Source organism: Myxocyprinus asiaticus, chromosome 39 (assembly GCF_019703515.2).
Source record: "Myxocyprinus asiaticus isolate MX2 ecotype Aquarium Trade chromosome 39, UBuf_Myxa_2, whole genome shotgun sequence".
In the NCBI taxonomy this organism is placed as follows: domain Eukaryota; kingdom Metazoa; phylum Chordata; class Actinopteri; order Cypriniformes; family Catostomidae; genus Myxocyprinus; species Myxocyprinus asiaticus.
Window position 1 is genome coordinate 27,637,087 of NC_059382.1, and position 14,009 is coordinate 27,651,095.

At 38.6% G+C, this 14,009-nt stretch overlaps 1 protein-coding gene across 2 annotated transcripts in view; it reads left to right on the top strand.

The window, feature by feature from the left end:
* The first annotated feature begins 642 nt into the window (after positions 1-642).
* Positions 643-14,009, top strand: part of LOC127429561 (transmembrane protease serine 13-like) — a 29,587-nt gene continuing 16,220 nt past the window's right edge. Inside the window, exons 1-4 of one of the 2 annotated variants that reach the window (XM_051678679.1) lie at positions 643-868; positions 8,004-8,175; positions 10,031-10,144; positions 10,974-11,180. In XM_051678679.1, coding sequence (XP_051534639.1) covers positions 851-868; positions 8,004-8,175; positions 10,031-10,144; positions 10,974-11,180 — 511 coding nt within the window. In that variant the 5' untranslated portion in view covers positions 643-850. Of the gene's footprint in view, positions 869-8,000; positions 8,176-10,030; positions 10,145-10,973; positions 11,181-14,009 lie in introns of both variants that reach the window. The other variant, XM_051678678.1, reaches the window with a different exon arrangement.

The following is a 14,009-nucleotide window of genomic DNA, read 5'->3' on the forward strand; positions in this document are numbered from 1 at the left end:
ACATGTTTCTCACCAAAAGCTATCATATTTCTTCAGAAGGCATGGAATAAGCCACTCGAGTCATATGGATTACTCTTATGATGCCTTTATGTCCTTTTTGGAGCTTGAAAGTTTTGGACTCCTTTGACTTACATTGTACAGACAAAAAACCACCTCATACATTCTTAAAAATATCTTCGTGTTCCACAGAAGAAAGGAAGTCATGCGAGTTTGAGACAGCATGAGGGTGAGTAAATGATGAGAGAATTTTAATTTTTTGGTGAACTATTCCTTTAAGTCTTGTGTATTGAAAGTCTTTTGTCTTTAATAAATCAAACCACTTTCAGTCGTGCTAGTTCAGTCCAACTTAATACAAAATAGCTATTTTTATATCAGGTAATTAGCTTTGTTAGTAAACATAAGGGAGGAGTAAATACAGACATGTAAATCAGTGATTGTTTTACAGAATTTCATTGTAATCTAACCAGTGGCCTGCCAATTGCACCAATTCAACATTGCACTTTTTTATAACTTTACACTGAGAAGTCATTTGATGTGAGACTATTTTGGGCTCATTGTTTCCACGTGAGCCAGCGGGGAGGTCCGGGTGCAGCATGCAGTGCTGTGGGCTCGTGAAACTGGTCGGGCAGGTACATAGATATGACACTGGCATTCCTCCAGTGAGAGGTAAATAGTAAATTACTAAAAGTGGGAGGATAAGAGGGCAGTCTTAAATATCTCTTGAAAAGCAGGTCAGAAATAGACAGAAGGGTCTCGTTTTTCCTTTGGGACAGTAGAGACAGGTTGGAATCCCACCCACCCAAACACATACACACTTTGGATCTTACCATAGTCCTCACTCCCGTATCAAATGGCAGACAATGACACGGTAAGACCTCCAATATCAGATATGGCAGCATATGCTTTAGTTGAATCTCTATTCAGCTGTTTGTGTGTGATTGTTGAGCATACTTGTTTTTATGCATGTCTGATAGATGTTAGATATTAAAAAGTTTACATAAACTGTGTGGTTCATTTCAAGTGTTTGTAAGGGGATAGTTTGCATGTAGTGGTCTAGACTCAACATGATAGGGCTGCAAAATCTGGCTTTGGTGTGGCATTGTGGCTTAAGCTTTGGCAGAGGGTGGCTGGTTCGAGCTGTGTAAAGAGTGAGACATGAACCATCACTATTGTGTCATTTTGTTACTAAGTTACTTTGGATGAAGTCATCTGCTAAAGAACATTTTACATGTTGCATTGACTTTTTACCAGAAGCATTATCCAAGTTTTGGACTGGAATAGGCCTATGTCGATATTCAGACATGTTACCAAATTTCTAATTCTATAAAGCTATTTCCACCTGATCTAACCCTTAAAATGTGTTTTGTTGGTGTAACCTAATGTATTCAGGTTGATTCAGTGATGTTAAAAAAATACAAATAATGTAATACAAAAAGTGAAAATGTTTAATTAATTAATTAAAAGTTTATATATGCCTGTATTTATTTATTTATTTGATTATATATATATATATATATATATATATATATATATATATATATATATATATATATATATATATATTATTATTATTATTATTATTATTATTATTATTATTATTTGTACATTGCCGAGCTGTTTTGCTGCTTAACTCTTTGCATAATTCTGGTCTTGCTCATTTGAGTAAAGGTAAGAGTTTTAAAAAACCAGTTCCTCAACTTGCTGAACAGAAAGCATTCTTTTTCAAGTTTGGTACTAATGATCAAACAATACAATGTGAGATCTAAACAGCATCTCATTTGTCAGCTGATGTAAACCCTTAATGTTACTGTTTGAGTGTTTAAACCCATTATTGAATAATTTCAGCTTTTGAAATCACAGGTATAAAAAGGTCTTACTAATTTTAGTCAAGTCATGCAAAGAATGAATTTGAAAGACAACTTGGTTTGTTGAGGTACTAGAATAACACTCCAATTATCCAACATGTCAGACTGAAACCCATTATTCATTCTGGACTGAAACTCGTCAAGGGGTCAGTATTGTTCTGTCATGTCCATTTTAAGACTCACTATAAAGAATGAAAATAAATAAATAAATAAAAATAAAAACACTTTATCATAGGATTGGACCTTACTAATAAAGATGAGTTAACCCATGTAATCTCAAATTTCTCTTGGCTCTTAGCGGGTACATGTATTTTATGCCTAAACAAACTATTCATTAATTAATTAATTTTTATTTTTTTATTTTTTTTTTAGAAAAGTTAGTCTTGGTCATACTTGACCAATGGGAAACTAGAGTCAAAAATTGGTCAACAAGGCCCCAATAGAACATAAAAAACAATTGCATAATTTAAACGTTTGTGACCATTGAAATGTTTATGTTATGTAACAGACCCTTTAAATAATTTATGTACCAAATATAGAAGTTTCATCTATATTATGACCATATTACTATTGATACATACATACTATTGATCATATTTTTTTTTACACTAAATGTGTAAAATGCTTAGGCTACATGAAATCAGGCCCATTTTGTGTATAATATATCAACCAGGGATTAATATATGTATATATATATATATATATATATATATATATATATATATATATATATATATATATATATATTCATTTTGGTTTGGTTTGAGCAGAAAAAATATATATATATTTCCGGCTGTGACGTTCCACAGCCTCCTTTCCAAATTGTAACTGATTAGGACAGTATGAAATAACATTCTTTTTAAAATGACAGTACTTCTTTGCTAAGGATGGGTGATACAAGAAACAGAAGGAAGCACACACTCATTGCTCTTGGCTCTTTAGCTGTAAAAAGCCATATGAAACTGAACATTAGCAAAAAGTAAAGCCTAATAAATAAATAAATAAATAACTTTGTGAAAAATTTAATTTGAATTACAGGTCTGCTTCTCAGTCAAAATCTGGCAGCGTCAACTCTGTATTAATGCATTGTAACAAACAATAATTCAGTGGAGACTCTGAAATATTTTTCCTATCTTTGGTTTAATGATAACATTATAGTATGTTCCCATTTTTGGTTACGTTCTGCAGACAGTTTCATTTGCTTCATTCCTTGAACCGTTTAAATCTTTAAATGGTTCAAGAAATGAAGCAATTATCAAACATTATCAGAAGGCATTTTTTTCTTGTTTTAAGGATTGTTGGGTATTTTTATTGGAATAAAAAGACAAAGGTACTCAAGGTACTTGTTTTTATGCATTGTACTATTAGCTAGAAATACAGTCCCTGTTTTGAATCTTGAGCAACTTCACATACCTTATACACAAGGAAGTTAAAGCATAATGAAAGGGAAAAGAATTGCTCTTTCACTTATTGATGGTCACATGATCCTCATACAAAGAGATGCATCTTAAAATAAGCAAGATTCCTGTAAAGGTAGACCTCCAATGACAGGAAAAAGATTGATCTTTTCTTCACATTTTGGTCATGAAGATTGAATGGATTGCTTGTAGGCACAACAATCTAAGTAGTTTGGAGATCAGTGTGAAGACAGCATGCCAAATGTCTTAGACTGGCATCAACGCTTTGTCAGTGGCAATCTGCCTGCCTTTCCTCAAGACAAAGTCTCTCCCGGAAGACTATACCCACCACAGCCAACCCTGTGGTGGGTATAATTTTATTAATTTTTTTATTTTTATTTTTTCATCAGGAATAATAGTGAATTGGGTAGTCTGAACCGATAAAAAAAGGGAGTAAAAATTAGCAACAGGAGAAAATGGAGCAAACCTCTCACATAATCACACCCAGGGATATTGCAACTGGCACTTCAGGCAAAGTGTTATTGTCCACTTAGTGCAATCACACTTTTATTCAAAACGACTTTGAGTGCATTCAATGTATACATTTTATCAGTAGGTGTGTTCCCTGAGAATTGAACCCATGACTTTGACCAGACTGATCTCACAGTGAAATCATAAACAGTAAGTTGACTTTTCTTTAGCTAAAATCATTCTGTGCTTACCAAAACACAAAACACTCCCCCCCAGTGGTCAAAGCGGTGTGGGCATGTGTGAGCTCCATTTTCTGGGTGAAATGTCCATAGAGGGGCGGCAAAAGCGAGTTGTGAAGCTATTTTATTTATTTATTTTATTAATGAATTTTTCCCAGCTGCACAGGCTGTAATACAGTGAAGAGGAGTGCATATTTTATAAACTGTACCCCCCAACTCAAACCCCAAACCTAACAATCGTCACCGCTTATGCGAACGCAATTACTTTTAAGTTTCAATGCAAGGTCCAAACCCAAACCAAACTTATGTGATCATATGTTTAGTGCTCTAATCCATAACAAATAAGATACATTTTTTAAACCATGCTCAAGCAAGGCAAAAAAACAGTAGACCAGAAATACTAGTACACTGACATATTTCAAGTCAAATCAAATCAAATCACTTTTATTGTCACACAACCATATACACAAGTGCAATAGTGTGTGAAATTCTTGGGTGCAGTTCCGAGCAACATAGCAGTCGTGAAAGTGATGAGACATCTACCAGTCTACAATAAACATCAAATTTACACAACACAATTTAAAATCTAATATACACATAATTACACACAACACAATATACAAATAATAACATACACTGTACAGTATACAATACACACAATACCATAAAAAAGTATATATAGTATATATAGAATGTACAGTAGGTTGTATTGTACTGTATTGACATTCAGGCTGTTGGTTGATAGTAAGTTGTTAAGAGAGAATATAATATAATAATAATATAATTTATGACACTCCAGTGTGAGATATAAGAGTAAGAGTAATAAAGTGCAGTGCTGATGTATTTTGATCATGGGAGATCAAGAGTTCAAAAGTCTGATTGCTTGGGGGAAGAAGCTATCATGAAGTCGGCTGGTGCGGGTCCTGATGCTGCGATACCGCCTGCCTGATGGTAGCAGTGAGAACAGCCCATGGCTCGGGTGGCTGGAGTCTCTGATGATCCTCTGAGCTTTTTTCACACACCACCTGGTATATATGTCCTGGAGGGAGGGAAGCTCACCTTCGATGATGTGTCTGGCAGTTTGCACCACCCTTTGCAGTGCTTTGCGGTTGTGGGTGGTGCTATTGCCGTACCAGGCGGAGATGCAGCCAGTCAGGATGCTCTCTACAGTGCAGGTGTAGAACCGTGTGAGGATGTGGCGGTTCATTCCAAACTTCCTCAGCCGTCTCAGGAAGAAGAGGCGCTGATGAGCCTTCTTCACAATGGCTTCAGTGTGGATGGACCATGTGAGTTCCTCAGTGATGTGGACACCCAGGAACTTGAAGCTGCTGACTCTCTCCACTGGTGCTCCATTGATGGTGATGGGACTGTGTTCTCTGTCTTTTCTTCTGAAGTCCACCACAAGCTCCTTTGTCTTACTGACGATGAGGGAGAGGTTGTGCTCCTGACACCAGTGTGGTGTGTTTCATCATTGTCAGTGATCAGACCTACCACCGTCGTGTCATCAGCAAACTTAATGATGGCATTGGAGCTATGTGTTGCCACACAGTCGTATGTGTACAGAGAACACAAGAGTGGGCTGAGAACACAGCCCTGCGGGGCTCCAGTGTTAAGGGTCAGTGATGAGGAGATGTTGCTGCCTATTCTAACCACCTGGCGTCTGCTTGACAGGAAGTCCAGGATCCAGCTGCACAGCGAGCTGTTTAAGCCCAGAACCCGGAGTTTCTCATCAAGCTTGGAGAGCACTATGGTGATGAATGCTGAGCTCTAGTCAACAAACAGCATTCTCACATAAGTGTTCTTTTTTTCCAGGTGGGAGAGAGCAGTGTGTATTGTAGATGCAATGGCATCATCAGTGGAGCGGTTGTTGCGGTAAGCAAACTGCAATGGGTCAAGTGAGAGAGGCAGCACAGAGCAGATGTAATCTCTGATTAGTCTCTCAAAGCATTTGCTGATGATGGGGTCAGAGCAACAGGACGCCAGTCATTTAAGCAAGTAATTTTGGATTGCTTTGGAACAGGCACAATGGTGGATGTTTTGAAGCATGTGGGGACTACAGACAAAGAGAGGGAAAGATTGAAAATGTCCGTAAAAACACCAGCCAGTTGGTTCGCACACGCTCTGATGACGCGGCCCAGAATGCCGTCTGGACCCACGGCTTTGCGGATATTCACCTGTCGGAAGGATCGGGTTACATCCGCTACAGAGACGGAGAGTGAACTAACCTCTGTAGCTTCGGCTGCGAGAGCTCTCTCCGCGAGGGCGGTATTATTTCCCTCAAAATGAGCATAAAAATATTTAGCTCATCTGGGAGAGAGGCAGCGGTGTTCATGGTGTTGAGTTTTTATTCCCTTTAAAGTCCGTGATGATATTAATTCCCTGCCACATGCTTCTAGAGTTGGTGGTGTTAAACTGTCCTTCAATCTTGTTTCTGTACTGATGTTTTGCTGATCTGCTTGTTTATGCTCCTCCACGTTCCCGGAATTAAAAGCGGAGGTCTGCACATTAAGTGCCATGCGAACATCGCTATTAATCCATGGCTTCTGGTTCGGATAGATACATATTGTTTTGGTCGGAACGACGTCCTCTACGCACTTTCTGATGAAACACGTTATGCTATCAGCGTAAAGCTCGATGTCGTCATCAGAGGCAGACCGGAACATCTCCCAGTCCGTGTGATCAAAACAGTCTTGTAGCGTAGAGTCTGATTGGTCCAACCAGCACTGGATCGTTGTGAGGGCGGGTGCTTCCTGTTTCAGTTTCTGCCTGTAAGCGGGCAGAAGCAGAATGGAGGAGTGGTCTGATTTGCCAAATGGTGGGCAGGGGAGGGATTTGTAGCCATCCCGGAAGGGAGAGTAGCAATGGTCCAAAACCCAGTCCCCTCGTGTGTTAAAACTAATGTGTTGGTGATATTTTGGTGCGACTGATTTGAAACTGGCTTTGTTAAAGTCCCCGGTCACAATGAACGCGGCCTCAGGGTGCGCGGTTTCCTGTTTGCTTATAATCCCGTACAGTTCTTTGAGTGCCTGGTCTGTGTCGCTTGTGGTGGGATGTACACAGCAGTGATAATGACCGCTGTGAATTCCCACACAGTCGACACAGAAGCATGAGAAATTCCAGATCAGGAGAGCAGAAAGACTTGATAGACTGAACGTTCCTCTGATCACACCAGGATTTGTTGATCATAAAACATACACCACCACCTCTGCTTTTACCTGAGAGGTCTTTCACTCTGTCCGCTCGGTGCATGGAGAACCCCGCGGGTTCGATGGCTGAATCTGGAATCTCCGCAGACATCCAAGTTTCTGTAAGGCAGATAATGCAGCAGTCCCTCGTCTCTCGTTGGAAAGAGATCCGAGCTTTCAGCTCACAGAGCTTGTTATCCATAGACTGAACATTTGCCAGTAGAATACTGGGTAGCGGGTGTCGATTTGCACGGCGTCTTACTCTGATGAGAACGCCGGCTTTGTTTCCCCTTTTCCTCCTGCGTTTCCGCGGCTGGGCAGCCCAGACAAAGGGCTCCACTGCCGTGTTTGTAAACAGTGGGTCGGCATTGAGGAATTTGAAGTCCGGTTTACGGTGTGTGATTGCTGAACCAATGTCCAAAAGTGTTTGTCTGTCGTAGACAATAAGGCAGACAACATCCAAGACAAAAAACATAAGAATTGTAAACAAAACAAACAAAGCACTACCATGTTGTGTCGGAGCTTGCAACGCAGCAGCCATACTCGGCGCCATCTTGAGTCCAATCATTACATTACAATACGCAGAACACAACGCTCCATAGAACACCTTTGGGGAGGAAAAGTCAGGGTATTTTAACTATTTCAATTAAAACTGAAACAGAATCTACTAAGATCTACTTGTGTGTTGTCTGTTGCTTGTGCTAAATGATAATCCTTGTCCAGAAGTGAGCATCATCAACTTGACAAACCACATTAAAGACATGCCAGTTAAAATACAGCAGCTGAAATGTGAGAGAAGTTGACAAGACATATAAATCATTTTTGCCACTTTCTCTTTTCAAGAAGGACCCTCCTCCTCCATACTCTTCTGTGACACTGGATTCACCTCCCCCTTTCATGGCCTATGAGCAGGTGGTTTATAATAGCAAATATGATGTCACCCAGAAAACAGTACCATACTATGTTCAAAAGGATCCAGCAAAAGTAGCAGCCATTATTGTCACACAGCACAATGTCTGTAAGTACTGAATCTCTTTGTTTGCTTTAGCTTTGGTTCAACTAAGATGACAAGAGCAACAGGCACAGAAAATAAGCTCAATCATGTTCTCTTGCTAATTGAAACTAATAGTTGCTAACTGTGTGTGTGTATATATCATTAAAACAGAAAGTGCAATCACAGCTGCAAATCATGTGACTAAATCGATGACAAATAAAGATGTCAGAGATGAAAGGAATGAAAAAAAAAAATCTTTTTTAAAAACTAGTTTGACAGGAATGTGCCAAGTTCTCAGAAATTGAATATTTGGGTCAATGACATGACATGCTGCTTTTTTCCCCCCAGAACTATTGAGTAATATATAAAAAATTATAATAAATACATTACTAATGCACACAAAACAATTACTTGAATACACCTCCTCTATGATGGACATGTTTTCAGTTACTGAGTTCTAAGGCATTTTGATTTTTTTGATTTTTTTTTATCAGGGGCTTAAAGTAAAATGTCATGTGGGGCATGTAACCATCCACAGACAGACAGACAGATAGATAGATAAGCTTCTGATAGGAGGTGTACTGAATCGGAGGTGTACCTGTGGATGTGTTTTAAGGCCTACCTTCAAACTCAGTGTCTCTTTGCTTGACATTATGGGAAAATCAATAGAAATCAGACAAGACCTCAGAAAAAATAAAAATAAAATTGTGGACCTCCACAAGTATGGTTCATCCTTGGGAGCAATTTCCAAACTCCTGAAGGTACCACGTTCATCTGTACAAACAACAGTACGCAAGTACAAACAGTATGGGACCACGCAGCCATCATACCACTCAAGAAGGAGACGCATTTTGTCTCCTAGAGATGAACTTAGTTTGGTGCAAAAAATGCAAATCTATCCCAGAACAACAGCAAAGGACCTTGTGAAGATGCTGGAGGAAACATGTAGACAAGTACCTATATTTACAGTAAAACGAGTCCTATATTAACATAACCTGAAAGGCTGCTCAGCAAGGAAGAAGCCACTGCTCCAAAATCACCATAAAAAAATCTAGACTACAGTTTGCAAGTGCAAATGGGGACAAAGATCTTACTTTTTGGAGAAATGTCTTCTGGTCTAATGAAACAAAATGGCCATAATGACCATCGTTATGTTTGGAAAAAAAAGGGTGAGGCTTGCAAGCCAAGGAACACCATCCTAACTGTGAAGCATGGGGGTGAATGAAGAAGGAAAATTATGTTTATATATTGAAGCAAGATCTCAAGACATCAGCCAGGAAGTTAAAGCTCAGTCACAAATGGGTCTTCCAAATGGACAATGACTCCAAGCATACCTCCAAAGTTGTGGCAAAATGGCTTAAGGACAACAAAGTCAAGGTATTGTGGCCATCACAAAACCCTGGCCTCAATCTGATGGTGTGCGAACTGAAAAAAGCATGTGCAAGCAAGGAGGCCTACAAACCTGACTCAGTTACACCAGTTCTGTCTGGAGGAATGGGCCAAAATTCCAGCAGCTTATTGTGAGAAGCTTGTGGAAGGCTATCCAAAACATTTGACCCAAGTTAAACAATTTAAAGGCAATGCTACCAAATGCTAACAAATTGTATGTAAACTTAGATAGATGATATATAGATATAAACCCTTAAATTTAATTCAGAAATTGGAAACCTTTTTGTCAAATAAGAGGCATATTCATGTATTTGTCTTTATGAATTTTATTCTAATGTATTTCTAACTGAATTATTACATCCAGACAATATGAGCGTCATTGACCCACCTACAATTATAGTGATACATTCATAGAATACTCCTGACGTATTTGAACATACAAGTGTGACATTAATTGAGTTTTATTGTTTATTTGTTTTTGTTCCATAAGTGCATGCCAGTAGCAAGAAGCAGGGGTCTTGCGGACGGAGTGCCAAGTGTTATGGTGGTTTGGCAGGTGCACTTTTGCTGTTGGTTCTTCTTGGATTGGCCATCTGGCTTGGAGGTAAGGAAAATACTTAAAGCAATATTCCGGTGGGTTCGATGCAAGTTAAGCTCAATCGACAGCATTTGTGGCATAATAATGATTGCCACAAAAATAAAAAATCTGGGTTACAGTGAGGTACTTACAATAGAGGTTAATGGGGCCAATATTTGAACGTAAAATACTCACTTTTTCTAAAATATAGCCACAAGACATAAACAATATGTGTGTAAGCATGAGATCAGTGTGATAAAATCACTTACTAACCTTTTCTGTGTAAAGTTATAGCCAAATTTACAACTTTGTTGCCATGACCATGTAATGTCAACAAACCCTAAAACCCCAAAATTCCTCTAAAATTACAATTTAAACAATTTTACATCTCAAATAATACATGAGTTTTAACAGAACAATTTTATATTACACACACACACATATATATATATATATATATATATATATATATATATATATATATATATATATATATATATATATATATATATATATATATATATATATATATAAATAACAAGCTTCAAATTTCTGTCTTTTAAAACCTCCAAAAATTGGCTCCATTCACTTTCATTGTAAGTGCCTCATTGTAACCTCGATGTCTGTTTTTTTTTTTTTTTAAGAAAAGGAGGGACGAGTCAAAGTAAATTTTTTTGGTAATCAATATTATGCCACAAATGCTGTTGATTAAGCTTAACTTGTATTGAACCCGGAATATTCCTTTAAGAGGGAATGTTTGCGAATTCCCGAACTCCCAAATTAATGACAGAACACACCACCAATGCTTACTAAATGCTCATCCCCCTTTCTCTCTCTTAACTGATTTCGGATATAGTATGTTATGGGCCCAAGGCACATTCAGTCCACTCTGACAGTAATTGTAAGGGAAATGATTGCAACCACGAACATGACAATTCACATGAACAAGAAGATGACAAAGGGCATCATGGGGGATTCAATTCACCTGACACCTGCTCAAACTCCTCCATACTGTGTGATGCCATCCAAGCCTGCCAACAGTCCAACGATGAGACAAACTGCGGTGAGTATCCACACATGGCCACTTTCTAACACACAGAGAATATTTAAGGGATAATGTACAGTCAGCTGGTCATTATCACAAATGATTGCATGGCTTTCTGGAATACTTGATTCTGATTGGTCAATCGCACCATCCAGCAGTCTGATTTCAGGATAATGACCACACATCCAGGGTGATATTTGACCAGTCACTTGGGTATTGCAAGTAATATTTCCTACTTCTCAGATCATTCTGTGATCTCTACCAATATATAAATTGAGAATAGATGCTAAGGATGTCCGTAAAACTTTCACTTGCCCACAGCAAGAGATGTCCTTCATGACGTCAATGGTGTGAGTAAGTCATCTTGTGGTACTAACGTTGCAGCCAAGTGGACCGGCTCACTGAACATTCACTTGACTGTTCGAGGAAACTGAGCCCTTTTTTTGTGCTGGTTCTGCCTATTGGCTGGAGTTTATTTTGTAGAGTAACACACCTTCAGGACAGCTTTATGGATGAATCTACACGCTTTTTGTATTTATTCCGCCTATTGGCTGGAGTTTGTTTTATATATTATCTTTTGCCTTGTAATTCTGTCTCACAAAATTTGTATAGAAACACCAGACTTGAGCAATCCGATGGCAAGGATGTCACGCGGGTTCTCATAGGCGTGCATGGACTGTTTGAGTTTGGAGGGATGGACACCAGTTGGTGCTGTCGTGCGCGGGGTTAATGCATTTTGTTTGTTTGGTTTTGTGAGATGTTCGGGGTTTGATGGATGCAATAATTTTGGAATGTAGTCTTTATAATCTTGTTTTTGACACACAATCTATTTTTCCTTATATGTCAAAATGTCAAATGTTAATATGAGTGGGTTGTCTCTCTCCACGTGGAATGTGAATGGGTTGGGGCACCCCATAAAAAGAAGGAAGGTTATTTCTCTTCTTAAGTGTAAGAAATATGATATAGTGTTTTTCAAGAAACAGATTTTTCTCTGCAGGAAGCTGAAAAATTTGGGAGGATATGGGGTGGGCATGCTTTTTTTAGTGCAGGGGAGTCATTACACTGATAGGTAAACATATACAATTCAAATGTCTCAAACAGATTAAAGATAAAAAAATTTTTAGCTGAAATTCAGGGGCAAAGTCTTATTTTGGCTAATATTTATGCACCTAACGTTGATGATCAGGGCTTTTTTATAGATCTTGAAGGGATGTTGCCAGCCGCTGGCACCACTCATGATATAATATTGGGAGGAGACTTTAATCTTTTGATCACAAAAAAAGGGCTCAGTTTCCTCGAACAGTCAAGTGAATGTTCAGTGAGCCGGTCCACTTGGCTGCAAAGTGAGTACCACAAGATGACTTACACACACCATTGACGTCCTTGATCATAGTGAAACAAAAGTGTGAAAGCCCCCAAGAGCAACACTGACGCTTCACAGGATGTGTAAAAATCTTGGTCTTACAGATATTTGGAGACTTTTGAACCCATCTGAGAGGGACTATACATTTTTTTCATCAGTCCATAAGATTTACTCTAGAATAGATTTTTTATATATATATATCTAAGTAACTCATTCCATCTGTTGTTGATTGCTCAATTGGAAACATTTTAGTCTCAGATCACACCCTGGAGTGTTTAGAGGTATTGCCACATATGAAGAAAAAGAAATCATATAGTTGGTGCTTTAATATATCCCTTTTGCAAAATCCTGAATTTTGTCGCAGACAAAATTGTATGTGGTGTTTTGGCTATTCAGGGCAAGGAAGCTTCTGGCTAGATATATAAAACAGAGAGAGTCTTTTTCTACCATTCCCTCAGTGAAATCTGCTGGTGGTGATATATTTACCTCGGCCACTGATATTAATAATGCTTTTAAAGAATTCTATCTTGATCTTTATAGTTCCACATCTTCGTCTACTGAAGAGGATATTAGAAACTTTGTGGAACCATTAGAACTTCCTGAGGAATCATTAAAGAATGGAAAGCTTCCACCAACCATGACACAAGCCTGGATCAGTCTGATACTTAAATAGGACAAAGATCCAAAGAGTGTAAGAGTTACTGTCCAATTTCCCTGATCCAGCTAGACGTTAAAATATTTTCAAAAATTTTGGCTAACCGATTGTGTAAAGTTATGTCATCTCTTATACATATAGATCAGGTGAGATTTATTCGGGGCCGTAACTCTTCTGATAACATTATGTGTTTCATTAATGTCATGTAGGCAGTGGTGAATGATCAGACTCTGGTCGCTGTCATCTCGCTTGATGCTGAAAAAGCATTTGATATGGTAGAATGGGATTATCTTCTTAAGATTTTGGAAATGTATGGATTCGGGAATACTTTTATTGGGTGGATTAAGTTACTTTATAGACACCCGTTAGTGGCAATTCAAACGAGTTGATTAATTTCAGATTATTTCACTCTGGATAGGGGCACCTGGCAGGGTTGCCCTCTTTCCCCCTTATTGTTCTGTCTTGCCCTGGAACCATTAGCAGCCGCGATAAGAAAGGAGGATGATTTTCCAGGGGTGGCGGGAGGTGTGGCGCATAAGCTTTTGCTTTATGCAGATGATATTTTATTATTCATCTCCGACCCTACTAGAACTATGCCTTGCCTCCACAGAATTATGAATTCCTTTTCTAAGTTATCAGGATACAGAGTTAATTGGTCTAAATCCGAAGCTTTGGCTCTGACAGCGTACTACCCAGTAACGGCTTTTCAGCTGGGCTCCTTCCAGTGGCCCAAACAGGGCATTAAGTATTTGGGTATTTTATTCCCAGCAAATTTGTGTGATATAGTTAGAGTTAATTTTAAACCTTTAATAAAAAGGTTTTTCGAGCG